At 39.9% G+C, this 19,743-nt stretch overlaps 1 protein-coding gene across 1 annotated transcript in view; it reads left to right on the top strand.

The window, feature by feature from the left end:
* Nucleotides 1-19,743, top strand: part of LOC108504780 (von Willebrand factor D and EGF domain-containing protein-like) — a 177,629-nt gene that overhangs the window by 95,074 nt on the left and 62,812 nt on the right. Inside the window, exons 12-17 of the mRNA XM_017830198.1 lie at nucleotides 1,925-2,061; nucleotides 3,097-3,252; nucleotides 7,676-7,780; nucleotides 11,116-11,230; nucleotides 14,810-15,060; nucleotides 16,282-16,501. Of these exons, the coding sequence (XP_017685687.1) occupies nucleotides 1,925-2,061; nucleotides 3,097-3,252; nucleotides 7,676-7,780; nucleotides 11,116-11,230; nucleotides 14,810-15,060; nucleotides 16,282-16,501 (984 nt within the window). The remainder of the gene's footprint in view (nucleotides 1-1,924; nucleotides 2,062-3,096; nucleotides 3,253-7,675; nucleotides 7,781-11,115; nucleotides 11,231-14,809; nucleotides 15,061-16,281; nucleotides 16,502-19,743) is intronic.

Raw genomic sequence — 19,743 nt, 5'->3', positions numbered from 1 at the left:
TTTCTGTGCCTCAATCCTTCCCATACTCTGAGATTCTACTTCAACCACAGAAGGCTGAAAATCTGCAGTGATAATGAAAACGTTAATGCAGTGTGAGTTACCTCAGTACTAGTGGGGCTAACTATTAAAATCTCATGAAAAACATAATGAAGCATTTTTTTTTTAATTTTTATGCGCTAACCACAGAAGAAGGCAATTTATCAAAACCAGCCACCACATCTGACTAATAGTTTTGTGCATTACAGGAATCCACGACTAACTGATGAAAGCTGATAAGCTGTAAATGGTTTCTCTTCTTGTAAATATTGCAAAGCGTCCAGCAGTTTTGGTAATACTGCCACAATAAAATAAATATTAAAAAGTGAAAGAAAGGATAAAAGCGTTTCAGAAGAACAGAGGGAAGAAGTATTTTCATTATTTTTCATGGTTTTGTTGCTTTCCTTCCTTCCTTTCTCTGGAAAAATGCGAGCCATACAGCTCTGTTGTTAAGGGCTGCAATCTGGTGGGATTTCAGTGTTTAAACCACATTCTTGTGGTTACAGCCTAAATGGCAGAACCCTAAAGAACAGCGGGGTACTGGGGAAGGTTATCAACTCAGCTCAGGGTATTTTGCCCCGCAAATCAGAGCTGAACTAACGTACCACTAAAATACCAGGTGACACAAAACTTCTCTTGTTTTAGCTAAGATACAGCTCAGAGAAAATTGATGGGCAATGTTGTTTTGCCAGAGCAGTGGTGATGGGGCAGGGAAGAAGAAGCTTGGCAGCCTCTCCCTGCCACGTAGCAGGGATAACAACTTGAACTACACCCTGCTGGTGTGCGACAACCCTCCAAAGGCTCCTGGTTATTCCCCTGCCATTAAGTATTGTTCAGGAAACAAGAAGCAAATGTTCTGTTTTGTGTTATTTGTCAACATAGTGGCTTCTCCTGACCATTAGAACTACAAATTTTATCAACAAAAATATGAAACCATGACCTTGACTGGCTGCTGTTATTGACCGAGGATATAGGAGACTTTCTGAGTGTTGTGCTACCTTAGATATCTACTAAATTATATTTTTTCTAAACTAAAGATTTTAATACTGCCATCCAGTGGGCTTGCATTTTTCCTCTGTGAAAATAACCCCAGTATGAAAGCAATGAGTAATTTTAAATAGTGAATACCTAAGGTACAACAGAACCCAAATGAAACTCTCCCAGAGAATCATAAAATATTTTAAAAACAAAATGGATGAAAGTCAGCCTTGTAAGGGGACCAGTACAGGCTGTACATCACTTAAGTCCTACTTACGGTCTCAGAGTAGGATTTAAGTGAAACTTAACTGGTGCAAGACCTGTGTCTGACACAGTGAAGAGCTGAGAGATACCCATTAATGTTTTAACCCTCACAGGCAAGCTTTTCTTTAAGGATCCTTTTATTGACTCCATAGCTTTTGAAAAAAGAAGGCTCTCTTTTCCATTGCTGTTTCACACCACGAGGAGCCTGGTGGCATGGCCATCTTCAGATATTTCCACATCTTGTTCCCCTCCTTCTCTGTGTTATGGCATGAGGCCTTGTCCTCTCAGCTGTGCTCCCATCAGAGGAGAAGCACTACCACTGGATACTTAAGTCAACAGATGTATTACCACTGGAGACCTTTTGGCATGAATCCACAGCTTCAGTCAATTGAATCCATGAGCCATGCAACACATCTTACGGTACTGAGTGCACAGGGCAACTATTCCATGGACGCTTGCTGCTTCCCCTTCCAAAAACTGCTGTTCCTCTATTCAAGAGAAACCCACACGTAGGCAAGGAGGACCCTAAGGAAAAGTATTAAACCAGAGCAACCAGGAACAACAACAACAACATCTCTGATAAAGCAGACCAGAACAGCATGTAAGTGCTACTCTCTAAAGCTTTGTATCTATCTCACCCTTTCAGAGCAAGCTCTGGAAATCACAGGCTTAGAGAACGGGGGTCTCTGCGATGTCCGTGCCTCCGACTGCACCAGGATCCGGGTGTTTGGCCTCGGCTTCGAAGACTCGCCCAACCTGCACTGTGAGGTCACCAGGTTAATCGTAAGCAGCTCCTAAAATATTGATGATACAGTCAAACTTTGGCATGTTTATATAAAATTCTTTTACTCTGAACTGTCACCACTATCTGCTACAGGTGGCTACAAATACCTTCCAACTCCATTGCCAATGTGTTTGCCATGATCAAGAGGAGCTGAAGAGGCTCAGCCTTTTCATGGGCTGGCTCCTTGGAAATGCACAGCTGGGAGTTCTTGCTTGTTTTCTCTGAAGGGTTTTGTTTAACTCTTGTCTGGTTCAGCTGCGCTGTTGTCCATTGAAGCCTGAAATCACAATATTATTTCTCATTTTGTACATCTGGAATCAGCATGCTTGGTTGTTTTCCTAAACACATTTAAATGCCAAGTTTTGTGGTTGAGTATGAGGTTTCTTCAACATAGTTACAGAAGCTGTTATTTGAATTTTCTTAGTCATAGTTCAATACCAAATCAGAAGTTTTAATTAGTATTAAACCTATCTTTTACATTACCACTATAATTTTATCGTAAACAACTATACACATGAAACACTAGGACTGAGTTTGGTGGATCAGCATACACAGATATGAAATGTTTGATTAAACTCATAAATCCACCTCAGAAAAGACATTCAGCCTGATTCCCAGTCAGTGTTCATGAGGCACAGCTGATATTTGCCTGCCATGCCCACTTTTGGCTCCGTAGGCACTTAACAAGTCATGATGTCTCATGCAGCTGATCTAGAGAAGTAGCTGACATCACCTTCAAGGAACAAGGAGTTGGCTGCTGAGCTCCAGGGGCGAACACAAAGTTGCTCCATCACATTACCCTTTCTCATCCCAAGTGCAGACCACCACAGCACTTCCTAAATTAATAGACCACCTGCACACACAGACAAGCGTTGCTTCCCCTTTCTTGAGCCTGTAGTAACAACATCATTTCTTTTAAATAAACCATCTAGGAATGCCTTACATTATTAATTAGAAATAGAAACATATGTTGACAACTAGAATTCTTTTGTACGAGCCTTCAGTTTCTGCACTTTCCTTCTGTTTTACTGTAGCATCTCGATGGTGAATGGATATCAAGAGAAAAAGAAACCACAAAAGCAGATTTTCTCAGCTCTCAGGCTGTTGACTGCCAGATCCCTGTCCTGAACATTACAGAGGTTGTGCACTTTGTGGCCTGGGACGAGCCGTTCGCAAGATGGCAAGTGAAAGTAGGAGTTTCTTTTGTTTCTAAGAAATGTTTTAGGAGGAGAAAATCAGTTGTCATGGTAAATTAAAATGCAAAGCACAATTTTCTCCCTTTCAGAAATGAAAATGCCTCTAGAAATACGTTAATGTCATGTAGGGAAAAAAACCACCCCACCAACCAAAACAATATGAACTGAACCCAGGTGTTTCTGTAGGCAACCCAAAAGTGCAAATTACAACCACTTCTCCAGGTAATCACCTGAGATTGATTCAAATATACTAATTAATTGTTAATCATTAGTATTCCACCTCTGGAAACCTCAGCTCACACTCCTGATTAGGCAAAAAGTGTGAGAGAGCTTTGACTCCCTGGTTGCAGGACTGATACTTGTGCAGTGCAGGAGGTCACTGGGTGTCTCCTGGGCAGCAGGTGAGGGCTGGCAGGGCTTGAACTGGGATGTCATGGTCACAGTCAAGGTCTGAATGACTGCAGGAAGAAGTGTGGGCCGTGTCAGCTCATGCTGGGTTCTCTGCTGCGGTTTTAGCCCCTTTTGTTCACAAAATGGTAACAATTTTCTAAATATTTCCAAGAAATCAGTGCCTTCCTGACCCTGCACACCTACTACCCTTGGTCTCATTCTCAGTCTGGATGGTTATTTTCTGCAGATTTGTTGTTCTTTATAAGACTGAGATCTTTTAAAGGCTATATAGCTGAGAAGAATATATTGCCATTGCAGGGAGACTGCAGATGTTCTTTGAAAATTGCAGCATGCAAAATGAAACACGTAAAACACTCATTTCACCACGGTGCTACTGCCTGTCCTACACCCCACAGCTGCTTGTACCCCCAGCTGGGGACACGTGCTGCCATGTGGCCTGGGGGGGATAGAAAGATGCTTGGCAATGTAAATTTTCTAGTCATCCATTTATTTTAAGTGGGTAGGGATTTGGGAGTTAATTCATAAGGGTAAGTTCTCTGTGGGAGCAGAGCCCAACAGTTTGCTGCTGGGGTGGACCTTGGACCTTCCTTCTGAAAGAGGTGCTGTCAGAGTGAGCACACACCAAGGTGGAACCAGGAGGGAAGTTCCTCTGCTTAAGGCTCCAAAACTTCTTGAAAAAGGGATTGAATTCCGCCAATTGTGAGACAAAATGCTGCCTCGTGGTGGAAGGATCTGAGAGGGAGGCACCCTCGACTTTCCTGGCCCAGAACAAACAAACAAACAGGACAGCAAACATCCTTTCATGTGCACAGGAATGTTCCCCCTGTGTTACCAGGACAGATTCCTCAAAATTCAGTTCTAGTACAATCCAGATTGTGTTCCAGAGCTGCCTTTCAGCCCTGTGTAGGTCTGTACAATTTTTCTCATTTTTTCCCCCTCAAAATCAGATACAGAATGCCTCTTTCCATGCATTTAAGTTCAAAAAAACCTCTGTACCTGCGGGCCTTCTGCTCTTTCCCTCTCCTTCAAACCCTGCAGAAGAACCAGGTTGATGGCTGCGCAGAGAATGCACAATTAAATCATCTCAACCCACACACAAATCCTAGTTCTCCTGTGGATCTTTTTGATGATCAAATTGGGAAGGCAGAGCCCAGTGCTCAGTTTCAAAGGCAGCTGGCCTTACATGGCAGCACAGAGAACAAAACTGTGGAGCTTTTCAAGATAAAAAATGATTTTCAATTAATCCCACAGATGTTCAAAAATTTGTGCCCTGGAAAATCCCTGATAAGATCTAATGCAACATTGATGATCTGGGTTATGTATCTATTGGCTGTTTTCAAAATGTAGCTAAAAGATTTTTTCAGAAATAAAGATCAAAATAACTCATTCTGGAAATATCACTGTTCAATATTTTCAGAATCTCTCCCCTTTCCCAAATCAAATTTGAAAGGAATCAGCAAAATTTCACAAAAGCTTTTTTCACTACCAGCATTTGGGGAACTGAGGTTTGACAAGCTCTTCTCTGTGTTCTTTCATTTTATCTGCTCTTGTATTCATGTTTCAGATTTTGCTCATTGTTTCTATGACATGCTGCTGAACATAGATAAGAAAGTACACGAGGCTACACCAGAGTGTTTGGTATAATTAATTGAGATATCAAAATACAAACCCCTACTTGGACAGCAGATGACTTGAGCTGTCCATACAGATACCTGGGTGAAGAGGTGAGAGAACTTGGCAGGCACTTATCTAGTTTGGGAAGCAGTCTCTTCCTTTTTGTAAAGTCTTTATTGTTGCCTGTATTTGTCAAGAACAGAAAAAGTATTTGCTAAAAAGTTAGTGAGGCAGAAACTGAATTTGAATTCAGCACAGTTTTATAGCTTTCATTATTCATTTGGAAATATTCATACAAATTCTATGTAGAGTGATGCCAATAGCCAAGATCATTTCATGATGGATGAAATACTTGAGGTAGAAGTGACAGAATTCCTGATTGTCCTTACCATTTATCCAGAAGTGGCTCTTTCTTTACAGATGATATTTATGCTCAAGCAAACAAGGCCCGACTCTAAGTGGGGTTTTGCCTTTTGAAGGCCAACCAAATTAAAGGAAATGTTTGCTCAGCATAGGTCTCATTGAAGTATTTGTTCCACATCACTAAGGTAACTAATGGAAAAGCAATTAAAATAGCTATAAACCAACCCAATTCTAAAAAGACACCAAAATGGAAGTTTATAATAGAGTGTAGAAAAAAAAACATTAAAAAAAATAATCAAATTGCAAGAGTTACATCTCACTTACAATGCTCACTTCAGACAGAACACTTAGTGGAACTTTATAGCTTTTTATATTTTTCCCTGTCTACCCATTTCTTCACCCATTATTAGTGCACCAGTATTGAGACAACATTGGACACTGCTAAAAGAAAGAAATTAAATGAAATGTAAATTGCATTGGGAATAATATATTCTTAATGGAAGCCTTGCTGCCACTGTCTTTCAGTGAAGAGCGGGTCTGGAGGGGAGTTACCTGTTTTATTTTTTTCTCTTCTCAAACTGCAGAAAAGAAGTTCTTTACTTCTTTTAGAAGAGTTTTTACCTTTAGTACAACACGCTATAGCTAATATCTCAGTTATGTTTTTCCTTAAAGCTATACTGATGAATTTTACCGGACCGATGTATTTTAATGAAGTCCTGGACAAATTTATATTAGTCCACAGAAGTTGTTTCCCTTCCACAGTTTCAAATTGCAAATATCCATCAATACTGCCTGCTTCTCTCCTTGTGGTGGTTTCTGTAGACACAAACACTCAGCTCACAGTGCCTTTTGAGCTGACAACCATCCCTGTGATATTGTGGGAGAATCTACTCTATTATCTTTCACGAGCTTTCAGATCATTCTTAGTGAACTTATGATAATTGGTGCTTTTTATGAAACTTATTGAGTAATATTTGCTCTCTGTACTTCCATTTATCTTTGTTCAATTTAACATACATTCTTTCTGTGAACTGAAAGAGTTTGTTGATTGATCAAAAAACTTTATACCCTTGATCTTGTAAACGTTCCTTTTAAAGGGAATGAAGATGTTTCAGCTTTGGGGTCACAGGAGAGATGGAGGAGGGCTGGGGGATTGTTTTCATAACAAGAAGACTCAGGGGTACCTGACAGATCCAAAGCAAAGGCCTTGTTAGATCTGCTAAACAGCTGCTTTATTTTGACTGTGAGAAGACAAAACCTGAAAAATACCTGACATAAGGGCTTTGCTTTCCTATTGGTGTTCATCAGAGTCTACAACATGGCTTTCCACGGGGTTTTTGTTTGCTCTTTAAGGTTCACACCTCTCAAGAGGTGTCACAATGCTTTCCCAAAAGCTAACCCATTCCACACTTGTCTGGTATCTTTTCGTTGTTATTGCTGAAAAATTAAAATATAAATTTATTTAACTCTTTTTTCTTATATAAATTTCTTATATAAGAAATGCCATGCTCAAGGCTTCCTGAAATATCCAAATGTATGGGAAATCGTGATCTTGGACAGGAGGTGGCTTGTCTAATGTACCTTCCTATGGAAATGAAACTGTTGCTTTCTCATATTGTCCACCCTAGAACATTTTTTAAGGTTAATTTAAAATCACCTATATAATACACATTTTCTTTTTTCTTTTTTTTTTTTTTTTTTTTTTTACCTCAAGGATTTTACTTACTGATTTGTCATTACTAAGAAAGTGCTCCCGAATTTCAGCCGAATACCTTAATTTTGTATACCTCTTGTGCTCAGAAAAGTTGAATGCCAGCTGAGCCAAAAGATCTTTTGGTTACTAATGAAGAGTTTCCAGTTTGGAGCATTAAGCAATTTGTTAGCTTGCAGCAGAGCCACTCACAAGTGGTTTAATTTATCTTGCTGGCAGGCATCCAGTTCAAGGGGGCAACGATATATGCTCCAAAATGAGCAGACAGTCTCCATATGGAACATTATTAGTTATAAAGATGATTTTTGTATCATTTAGATCACTAACGATGGCTTCCAGTACAGTAATTCCAGAGTGCTGACCCTGTTCGACGCTGTCTGCCAGGTCTGCCAGTTCCACCCAGCCGGACTTTGTAAATTAAAGGTAATTTAAGGATCATAAAGGTTTAATATGGATCGTTCATCTCTTCCTTAGTCCTCTCCCTCCCTTTGATGTACTGTGTGTAATAACTGCTCTAGAAGAGGAAAATCTATTTCCCAGGTCAGCTGCACAGCCTAACACTTTTCTCTTTCACAATCTCAGGTCTGTGATATTTTATTTCTTTTTCATATTTACGTGGGGTATGAACACCTGGCAGAGCTTGCTTTATGATGGACCACTCGCACACAGACACTTCCAGAAAGACCATGGTTGACAATATTTATACTTTGCAGCTGTTAGTGGAAGTAAATAAGAGCGAGGAGCGTCCCCTGAAAGGCTTAACTTCACTTTTGAAGTGTTTCTGCTATTTCCCCTCTCCCAGCCTGTTTGGTGAGGGCACTGTAGCTGAAAGGTATATCATTTCTATACCCATTTTCTGCCTTAGCAAGAGGTATACAAAGATGCATGTTATACGGTTTTTGTCGTGTGAGAAAACCCTTGAGAGAAAATAAAACGTTCTTGCTTACATTAAAAACTGCTAAGTACAAACATATAGAATTCTGACAGTTTCAAAACCGCAATCAAAAGTCTAGAGCTACGTTTTAAACTGCCAACATGTTAGAAACTGTCTGCGGAGCACTATTACCCTCTTTTTTCCTGTGGACTTATTTGTGTAACATCCCCCAACGCTTAAAAAGAGCTTCCCTGCTCTTATTTTTTAGAGACCCACATTAAGAAAATTGTCTGTTATTCAGCGGGGCTTCAAAAGTAACTTTTGAAAGGTATTTGGTGGGATATTTGAATGTGCTGATCCTGCTTTCCTACCCTGAGGCAAGTATGAATTAATAGGAGACCACCAGTCAGTGTTTTTATAAAATGAAGATTAATCAGGTACATGTTAACTCATTTTCCTCACTGTTCTCATTAACACTAATGGGAAAATAGAGTTTTAAAACCTTGCACTGATTGAAAGCACATACTAGTTATCAAAATAAAAAAGTTCACATTTTTTTTCAAGTAAATCAGTTAATAGAAATTACTTTATAGGTCCCTTACAGGGAGTTTGACCCTGACTGGATGTCAGGTGCCCACCAAAGGCACTCCATCACTGCTCTCCCCAGCTGGGCAGGGGAGAGAAAATGTGGTGGGAGGCTCGTGGGGAGAGATAAGGACAGGGAGAGATCACTCACCAGTTACTCTCATGGGCAAAACAGACTTGACTTGGAGAAATTAATTTATCACCAATCAAGCCAGAGTAGGATAATAAAAAATTAAAGCAAATCTTAAAACACCCCCACCCCTCCCTTCTTCCCATTTCATCTTCACTCCCAGTTTTCTCTCCCTCCTCCCCTGCAGGGGTGCAGGGGGATTGGGAATGGGGGCTGCACCAGTTCATCACACCTTCTCTCTGCTGCTCCTTCCTCCTCAGGGGTTGGACTCCTCACACTCTTTCCCCATTCCACTGTGGGGTCCCTTCTATGGGAGACAGTTCTCCACCAACTTCTCCAATGTGAGTCCTTCCCAAGGGCTGCAGTTCTTCACAGACTGCTCCAGTGTGGGTCCCTTGTGGGGTCACAAGTCCTGCCAGCAAACCTGCTCCAAATTCCACTTCCAGCTTCTCCCAGAAGCCACCCCTGTAGCTGCTCGGCTACCACACCCTTGCCACATAAACCCAGTACAGCCCAAATGAGGGCAAAACCACTTAAATTTCAGATTAAAATAATTGTGTCAGAACCATTTCAATTAAAGATAGGGTGAGGTTTTCTTTTGTCAAAGGCTCTCCTTATTAATACATTTTTGAAACACAGAAATATATATGGTCTCTCAATATGCTGGTGTTCTCTAGGGGTTATAGTAATTTCTATCTTAAAATGCTTCAAGGGACTATTTGAACTAGGCTTCCAATTGCAGCAGACCATATTCTAATTATCCCTCCTTTAACATTACTCTGCAATACCTAAATTGCTTTCAGAAAAGGTGTTTCAATTAGGGGACATTTTATATCTGGCCATTTCACATTCTGTGTTCCTCTTTTATGGAGCCCATTCTGAACTACACTTTCACATCAGGAAAAAAGAAAAGCATCTTTTTTTTCATCAGAGCATCAAGGCTTTGAAAACAACAATGCAATAAAATCTAAGTAATATCCAAGTTTTAATGTTCTATTGTGTAGGGGTGATTATGAGAGTCCTTTTTTTGTTTCTCTACTCTTAAAATATTATTTAAAATATTGACTAATACAGTTTGCAGAAGAATTTTGAGACACTAATAAAGCAGCAGAGGGAAAACACAAGGCCAGTAATGAAACACGTATCAGTCCCAGAAAAACAATGTGTATTGAAAGGAAGGAAAAGGAAAAATGTCTTTGGTCCTGGTAGCTATTCCCTTCTGCTGTCCCACTGTGGCAGGGACATCCCCCTGTTCCCAACAGCACACCATGGTTTGCTGGGAGTCTGTAAGGTCAGGTAAAGTCCCATCTGCCTGTGTCCCCAACACAGGCTACAAGCAAAAGGCATAACTCTGCCTTAGGACCTTCCTGTGGTGTAGATGTTTAATTAGGTCTGTTAATTACGTCCCTGTGTTCACTTCTCAGACAACCCAAGTGTCTTCACCCCGTGTGGAAGTCACAGGGGCTCACTGGCCCTGGTGGGCACCCTAACTGGGAAAGGACCAAGTCAGCCTGAAAGGCTACTCTGCCCACAGTTCATGAACTTCTTTTGGGATGTTCTGACCTGTCTTGGCACCATGGTTGTGTTCAGCTGTTATTTACAACTATCTCATGGGAGCCTAAACTCTAACACGCTTCTTTATTCTGCTTTTATAGCATTGATTTTTCATATATTTATGAAGAACCTCCAGAAATAACTTACTAGAAGAGGATTCTGTTCAAATGGAACTTTTATCTCGTTTTTGTGAGTCTCATGGAGCTCACCTTTGAGTGATACCTAATATTCATTATACTACCAGTCACAGCTGGAAATAATGATCACATACACTACCTGAATGTGGAAATGGGAAAAGAGTCACATTCTTTGCATTCATCTATGACAAAGCAACACCACACGTTGCCTAGGCTAAAACATTCAAAGCTACAAAGATCTCGAACTGAAACTGGAAAACTTACAGGGCTTGATTTTTTTTTCCCTGTCAGTAGAAAGCAGCAACATTTAAATTGCTACTCTTTTATTGTTTTTAAATTGCTACTCTTTTATTGTTTCAAGAGACAAGTGAATTTCTGCTTGTCTCCAGAAATTATTAATTGCTAATTTCTTATCTTTCTTATTTCTTTTTTTCATTGTTTCCACCTCCCACCCATTTTTATTTCCTTTTTTTGGCAGGAAGATACTTGCAATATAGATGGACTTTGCTATGGTGAAGGAGAGTCAAGCCCTACCAGTCCTTGTCTTCTCTGTGAACCTCACATTTCTAAGTTCACCTGGTCTGTTAATGAAAGTAAGACAGTTTTTTTCCCTAAATAATAATTTAGAAATGCTTACCTGGGAATTTATGACCGAGTCAATGAAATACTTCATTCCTTCTTTTGGCTAACACAAATGTATCCTGTGTAATGAACATGGATGGTTTGCAGTGGGAATAATTGGGTGCACCAGAAATGCAGACTCCACTTTATGAATTATGTATCTGGGTATGCATCTTGTTCTGTCTGAAACCCAACAAATCTCAAATTAATAAACCAAAATAAAAATTAAATTTTATACCCCAGTGCTCCATGAAGTGCCCAAGTCTGTCAGCTAAAGGGGATGGGCTCCTTTACTTGCATCATCTTGCAAGTACAAATCTTTAAGGGTACTATTTGGGGAAAACACTGGTTTTAAAACACGAGTATGTATTTTTGGTACCTGGAAGAATTGCTTCCTTTTCCTGAGCCAAATCCTAAGAAATGCCACACAACAGACCTTGGCTTGGCAGGGAGTCTAAGTGATAGGGATCAGTCACTCATTACCTTCACTGCCACGGAACCTAAAGGCTTATTCTGCAGCCCCTCCAGGCAGGGGTCATGGAGAAGGCTGCCTTTTGAAGCACCTCCTGGAGGCTGAAGACTTAATCATAGTGTTTTCATGGCTACATGTCCAGTTCAAACAACAACCACTGCTTGCTGAACATTTTACAGATAATCTGTGTTTCCAGCAGCATTACCCTCACAGCCTATCTCCCCTCTTACATGAACACATTTATACCTGGCCAATATAAAGATTATATTACTATTTTTATGTAGATCCATGTGTTGTAGATCCTAGAAAGATTTTCTGTGCACTTTTGTGTTCTGTAAACACAAGCAAATTACAGGAAGGTGTGTGAACGACAGGACCAGTTTGCTTTGTTTGTTTGCAGTTTTATACTCCTTCAGGATGACTAGGTCAGCAGGACCCTTCTGGAAGGAGAGGAAGATTGCTCTTGTCCTTTGGGGAATAGCCAAGGATGCTCAGAGACAAAGGCTCCTAGAGAGTGTGAGGTCTGGCAGCAGGAACGGCAAGAGCTGTATCGGAGTGGCTGGAGTTCCCAGTTCCAGCTTGGGGGACACCGTTAAGGAGAGTAGTGAGGACACACGCTCTGCTGAGACATAACAGAAAGGCCCTTGAGAAAGTTCAGAAAGAATCCAAGAGTTTCCAGCAACACAAGAAGTCAGAAGTTGTCTGAAATAAAATTTGGAAGCAAGAACACAGTGAATAGGGAGAGAGTTGTTCATGAGCCCATTTAATTCCTGTTCCAGGGAAGCCACTTGGAATTTTCTCTATTTAAAGTCATACTCCTCTAGTTTATGTCCTAAAAACTCCAGATTTTGAAATTTAAAACTCTCTGTCTGGAAAAGGTGCAAACAGATCCATCCCAAATGTTGGCCAACTAAAAATCCCTTTGGATATCACTTAGATGAGTAGTTAAAAAGCCTAAGGGTAAGTCAGACCTGAAGAAGAGCCTGTACACTTGAAAGCTCTGTGTTTCCCCCCAGAAAAATATTTAAGTCTAATGAGAGATATTATCTCTGACTCACAAACCTTACCTCCTTTCTGTCATAGAATCACAGAATCACAGAAAGGTTTGGATGGGAAGGGACCTTAAAGATAACCTCATCCCAACCCCCTGCCACAGGCAGGGGCACCTTCCACTAAACCAGGTTGCTCCAAGCCCCACCCAGCCCGGTCTTCCACTGTGTTGGCCAAAGCAGTAGCACCTCCAGGGATGAGCTGATGCTGATTGTCATATAGACAGTCTCACTACTAATACCAAGACAGTTCAATTTTAAAATTCAGGAAATGGTATAAAAGGGAAAAACTCTATTTGTTTTGAAATTTATAAAGCTAGAAGTGATTTGGGAAATCTGAAACAGATCATCATTCCCTTTTCAATGATTTCAAAACTTAAAAATATTTTAAAAAAAAGGTTTGTCAGACTTGCTTTGAAAAATGTGAAAACCTTTTTAAAAGTTCTACAATAATAGGGAGTGCATATCTATATCTATATCTATATATATCTGTTCACTGGATGGCAAGGAGATCTCCGTAGAATTAGAAACACTCCTTCATGGACTCTTTTCAGAACATCTGATTTTATGTTATTTTGTGCCTATCACTTCTTCTTACCATCCATCCAGTAACACTTTTGTGTTTATCTGTAAATGCATACCCAGCATCAATATTTCATGGATTACCTTGGGCACAAATTTTATGGGCTCCATGGCTTTAGTGTTTGGGAAATAAAAGGTTTAATGAATAGATGGAAGCTTTCAACAGTTATGCCAGGACAATCTGCTGGACAAGCATTTTAGAAAGCTTTCATAGCACAGCAGCAATAAAGGAGACACATATTTAAATAATTGCATAATATAAGGCAGGCTATGGAAAGCAAAGTTTGATAAAAGGATATGCACCACAAAAAAAACCCTAATGATAACTTCCCATGAGCATAATGCAAGGAGTCCTTATGAGAATACATATACAGTTCACAGTTTTAGAGTGTGACTTGAAATTAATCCTCGGCATTAGAAATGTGCTTTAAGTTAAAGATAACTATGGTCAAATTGCATTGTGAGAAGATTCCTTTAAATATCAATACATGTCAATTTGTACTGCTGGTTAAAGAGGAAAGATGCCTTGAGACTGAGCAGGCTTAGGATACAGAGATGAAATTCCCGGCCCTGCAAAGAGCTGCTGTCACCTCAGGGTACTCATCTGATCTTACTTTTCCTGAGTTTCTAAATATAAAATGTAGTAATTTTCTCTACCTTGTCTTCCTTACCTATGCATATTGAAAGTATCTTCAGGTAGTGTCTGTCTTTTGTTGTAAAATAACCTTGTACAATTAGACTTTTATCTCCATTAAGAAAATAGTGAATGTAAACTGCAACAGCAGAAATAACAGTGCCAATGGTGACATGATGCACACTACTGTCTCTGGGGGTAGAGAATCTCAGCATCACTGCTGTATCTCTGCTGGCACTGAAAAGACCTTTATTCCTGATCAAATGTCCAATTGAATTAATTTAAACTTAATTACTCCTCACGGGTAAAGCCAAAAGAGTCTACTCAATGGGAGAGTTACAATTTATTTTTCCCCCTGAGTTGCTCACCCAATTCATTTGTCGTTCAACATTTCGAGATTTAGTTTCCTTATATTTCAGTGGATGGATGGATAGACAGAATCGTAGATAGATGAAATATATATGTAGGTATAAGAAATATAATTAAATGAAGTTTTAGTAAGAATCGAGACTAGTGGGAGGTTATAGAAATCATGTATTATCTCTTCCCATATATCAGATTGCACATCAAAATAAATCAAAGTGCAGAATGGCAAAAAAAATTCAGTGTTGGTCATGAGAAAAAGAGGAGGAAAAAGCTGTTCTTTTTGGTAAAGCCATTTGCTGCCCCTAACACCCAAATCACTTCCTCCATCAGCGTCTGGGTATGTTCTGTACCTTTTCTTTGAGAGCACTCCTTCAAAGACCCACTCTGCGAATCTTTACATGGGAGAAACTGGAATTTATGTAATCGTGGTTTCATTTTTGCTGTTTAGACAACCTGCCTCCTGTGTTCCAGGCCCCCTCCAGCCAGCTGCTGACATTTATTGGTGAGAATTTTGTTTACCAGCTAATAGCAGTGGATCCAGAAGGGTCAGCTGTGCTATTCATCTTGGAGGCTGGGCCACGGGATGCCAGGCTCTCTCCTGCTGGTCTTCTTATCTGGAAAGTTGATTCAGAAGAAATGCAGACCTTTGAATTCACTGTGTCAGATGAATGCAATGCACAGAGCAGATACTCTATTGAGGTAAGGAAATGAACACTTTAAAGGAAAAAAACAAAACAAACCTGGTTATCATGTCATTGCTTTGATGCAATTGTCATCATAGCTAATAATTTGTTACTGTCTTGAAAAAACAAGGTTTCAGCTATTTCCTCATAAATGTATATTATCCCGCACAGCAATAATGATCAATTAATGGAATAAATATCTCAGAGAACATAGAAACTATATATACAGGGAAGAAGAGAGAGTGCTATTGATTGCTGTTTGAAAGAACACTCTTGCAGAGCCTTTTAATGGTTCATTAATCTGCTTTAAAATTCACATTCTGCATTTGGATTGCACAAAAAAGCATATAACATAAAAGATCAAGTTTTAGCTATAAAAGGGAGATTATAACTCATTCTCAATGATATTTTTAGAAAATGTCTTGCTCTTATGTCATTACTCCACACTGTAAGTCTCTTGGCAGAGTTGTGCATTGCTTTGTCTTTATTGTATAGGCTAACATTAATCCTGTGATGGGATGAGCTAATAAAGCAGGAAGCAGACTCCTGATATAAGAGCAGCTTTGTGAAGAAAAGATTTTTATTCCTAAAGATTCCTATTTTTACTCATTCAAACCACAAAATACCAATCTGCTGAGCCCCCACAGCAAAGGGGAAACTGGAGCCTAGATATGGTTTTAATGGAAACATTTCAAACCAGACCCTCTGAGATAATACAGAGCTTTGAATCTGTTGAAATGCAGTTCTTGTACATACGTAAAATACAACTATGGATCTCCCTTCCCTGAAGAGAGAGACCAGCTAAGGAATGCCACAGTCATGTTCCTGCCTGGGAACCATTTGTAAAGCGAAAGAGCAAGGAGGGCAGGCAAGGAAAGAAAAAAGATTTTTCATTTCTTTGAAGAATAAGAAACAAATTCTGCCCTCAGACAACATGTGAAAACTGCTGTTATAGCAAATAAGGCAGGGGTTTTTTTAGTTCTTATAAGATGCTAAAATGTGCCCCTAAATGTTGAAAAAAGAAATCCCTTTGAAGTTGAGCTATCGTTCAAATAAATAAGCATGCTGAGTATGAGACCATCTATCTAGACAAAGGAAATCAGTTAGAAATAAGTTTTTATAATACCAGATAACATGTTCACAGAGCAAATCTCTCCCTTCCTGGAGGCTAACAATATACCTCCCAGCTGTGATTACTGAGAGGAATCTTACCACGACTCCTCTTTGCCTTCCTCAGGTTGGAGTGAAGCCCTGCAGCTGCCTCAATGGTGGAACGTGTGTTACGAATATCAAACACCCTCCAGGCCTTGGTGAATACCTGTGCTTGTGTCCAAATGGATTTGATGGAGAATTTTGCCAGGAGGACATTAAGGACTGCAAATCAAACCCCTGTGGCAGTGGAACCTGTGTGGACAGTGTGGAGAGCTACTTCTGTAAATGTCCCCCTGGTTTGGGAGGTAACACTTCACTGTTTCCATCTCTGATCTAACTACAGACATATTGTGCTACAGGATTTTTTGAGTGCAACATGACCACAAGCATCTGTCAAATGGACCACATACAGAAGCCTCCCCTTCTGCTCCCGTGGCTTAGCTTTGGACACATAGAAAATGTGCAAAAGCAGCTGTCTAATGATAACGAAAAATGACCTAAAGCTCTCTGGTCCTGAAGTGATCACTCAGGGAGGCTGTGAACCCTGCTGATCTCAGTTGCTTCCTGCTTATTTCCCATGGATTTGTCCATCCATGAGATGAGGTAGGAGAAGACTGAGTGGAAGAGATAAAAGTCAAAGATGCAGGACCCTTTTGCACTCCACAGGATTTGACTTAATTAAGCGGAGGACAGAATTAGGAATGAATGATTTTTCTAGGCCTAGAAAGGAGAAGTAGTTATGGAAAACATGAAAAAATAAATTGTCCTTTAGTCCCACTTGAAGCTTCATTAAATTTAAGCATTAGAAAATCATAAGTCCATTTGGTTGTCAGACATGATAAAACAAAATCTAACCTTTCAAGCTCTTCAGGGCTCCTGCACTGGTTTCAGAACTCTATCCCAGCTGAAACTAGAAAAGCTGTCCATAGTATGATTTTAAGGGATGAAAGGAAGAGGGATGATCTCTTAACAAAAATGAAACAAAACAAACCAAACAAACAAACAAACAAAAACAACCAAAAAAAACCAACCAACCAACCAAAAACACCCCACAGCCCCCCCAAACCAAACCAAACTAAAACACAAACAAACAAACAAAACCAAAAACCCCAATGCTTTTCTAAAAAAAAGACTGAAAGCCACCAAGAGGAGAAACTGGAGAACAAAATGCAGTGAGGCCAGAGATGGATACAAGACACACAGTGCAAACAAGAATGGAGTAAAGATTTGAGGATTGAGGAGAAAGAGAAGCATTTGATAGATAACATGGATAAGGAGAGAACATGTCTGTACCTATCATGCAATTTATAGACACAGCCTCACTGCAGTCAGGACATCTGAGAATGGTTCACACAGATGAAAAAGCACTTGTGACAGCACACGGACAAGGACTTCCCTGTGCTCTGCAGACTGGAATTAAAGCAGCCTGTAGACTCTTCGCTGTAATAATCTAAAATTGAGCTGAGCTGAGTCACTTCTGGGTCTCACAGAGCACCCACCACCTCCTCAAGCTGGGACCATCACTCCACCTGCTCCTCACATCCCTCACTTCCAGCACAGCTGATTTTCACATTGGCCTAAATGGGCTTCTCCTGGAGTTTCATGGAATATTTTGTCTTTTTCTTTTCCAGTTTAGTTCTTCGGGGAGTACAAGGCAAATCTGAACATACAGGACTTAGGGTTTCTAAATCTGGCTTAGTTTTGGAAAAGGCCAGTTATTAAACACCCACACACTCAGGTGGCTGTGCAGTCACGGAAAAGTACAGACACTGTGCTATCATCCATTCTTGTCAGAGTAAAATTAGTATCTCACAAGCAAAAGAAGCCAACTGAAACTGTGTTAAAACATCTCTTGGTTCAGAACCATTTCAAAAACAGAGTAAGAAAATAACACCTTAAGTTGAGCTCAGATTTCAGTCCTTGAACCAGTCAAACACCCTGCTCTGTTCACATTCATGAGACCCATAATGTTGGCTGCTCTCAGTTATGTGGGTTTGAAAAATCAAGTAGAAGTAGCATCAAATGCTCATAGTTATTACTGCTTATATTGCATATACACAGAAGAAACTCAATTTTAAAAAAAAGGTAGTGAACAGATTTTACCAAATGGGAGAGGTACTTTTTCTGCCTGTCAGCACTTCATGAAACCTTCTTTGTTTTGGTCATGTAGGACTGCAAGCCCAGTTTTCATTATTATAAAATTCCAGTAGAAATGAAAAATAGAAGTCATTCATAAGTGGAAGTCTAGAAAAATGGCCTAAAATATCTGTGACACCCAGTCAATATTGGCTCCAGGTAATGCTACAAAGCAGCCAAAGCCTGCTGTTTTCAAAAGTCTTTGTGCAACCAGAGACTCCACTGATGCAAGAACACACAAGCCTAAACATGGAGAATTAAGTTATAAAATGGAAGTTTGATCAAAATATTAAAATCCCTAAAGGAACCAAACACATGCAGAACGTCTTGAACTCCCCTGGAGATACCATTCCTATGAGGAAAGGGAAATTTGGGAACTTTCTATGGTTAAACACTGGATACAAGAGTTAAATTAATGAATAAATTAAATGAATAAAGAGCAATGTAATCCCATGAGTTAATAACTTCAGTGGACCTGGTGTCTTAAGAGACAAGGGCACAGGACACCTTGAGGGCCAGAGAAACACAAGATTTTCCTTCACTCTTAATTCTTGCCAGTAAAATGGTTTTGCTGTTCTTCTCTGTTCTTCCCAAAATGCTACAACACAAGCAGCAACAGGAAAAAAAAAAAAGAAAAATATATGATTGAGTGAAAAAGGAATACATCTTAAAGTTTTAATAGCAGGTGAAAAATTATAAGCAAGTGGAGTTGAGAGCCATCTGGGAAGCAGATGATTTTACTTCAGGGCAGATTCTGTGACAACAATAAAAACTCGTCCTTGATGCTGTGTTTATGCCTCAATTCCCCAGAAAACCATCAATAATCTAATGAGAAGGCAATGTTATACAGCTCAAGTGACAGCACCACTTCACCATCAAATCCTTAGAAATGACAGGAAACAGGTAGTAGAAACAAGAAGTTAACTCCTGTGAGATCTTCCCAAACACCCCTGCAAGGGAAGAAGCAATGCAGGAGCATTGGAGTATCTCAGGCAGTGTAAGGATAGAAGAGGGAATGGGAACAAGGCAGGGAGAAAAGGCCTTTGTGACCCTAGAATCATTGCAGCTTTCATTTTCTGTATCTCTGACTGTTCAAAGCTCATTCATTTTTCATCTACATTGTTACCAAGATAACAAGAATTCCTATTGTCTATTCCTTTGGCCACAGAAAGGGAGAACATCACGCACCTGAGAACAGAACTCATCCTTGAAAACCATCTCAATAACATGATCATTCTTTCTCTCCTCAATGATCAGTATAAAGTTGGGTGTGGGGCGGGGAGAAAGATGGAACAATCATTTCATTTTTCTTTTCAGGAAACTAAAGAAAACCCCAGGATTTTTTCATGGTTTCTGATAACCATAGAGCCCCTAAACAAGATTTTCTGTTCCTTTAGACTCAACTAAGTGT

This window comes from Lepidothrix coronata, unplaced genomic scaffold (assembly GCF_001604755.1).
Source record: "Lepidothrix coronata isolate B3197 unplaced genomic scaffold, Lepidothrix_coronata-1.0 Scaffold175, whole genome shotgun sequence".
Lineage (NCBI taxonomy): Eukaryota > Metazoa > Chordata > Aves > Passeriformes > Pipridae > Lepidothrix > Lepidothrix coronata.
This window is presented reverse-complemented; position numbering and strand designations above follow the sequence as displayed.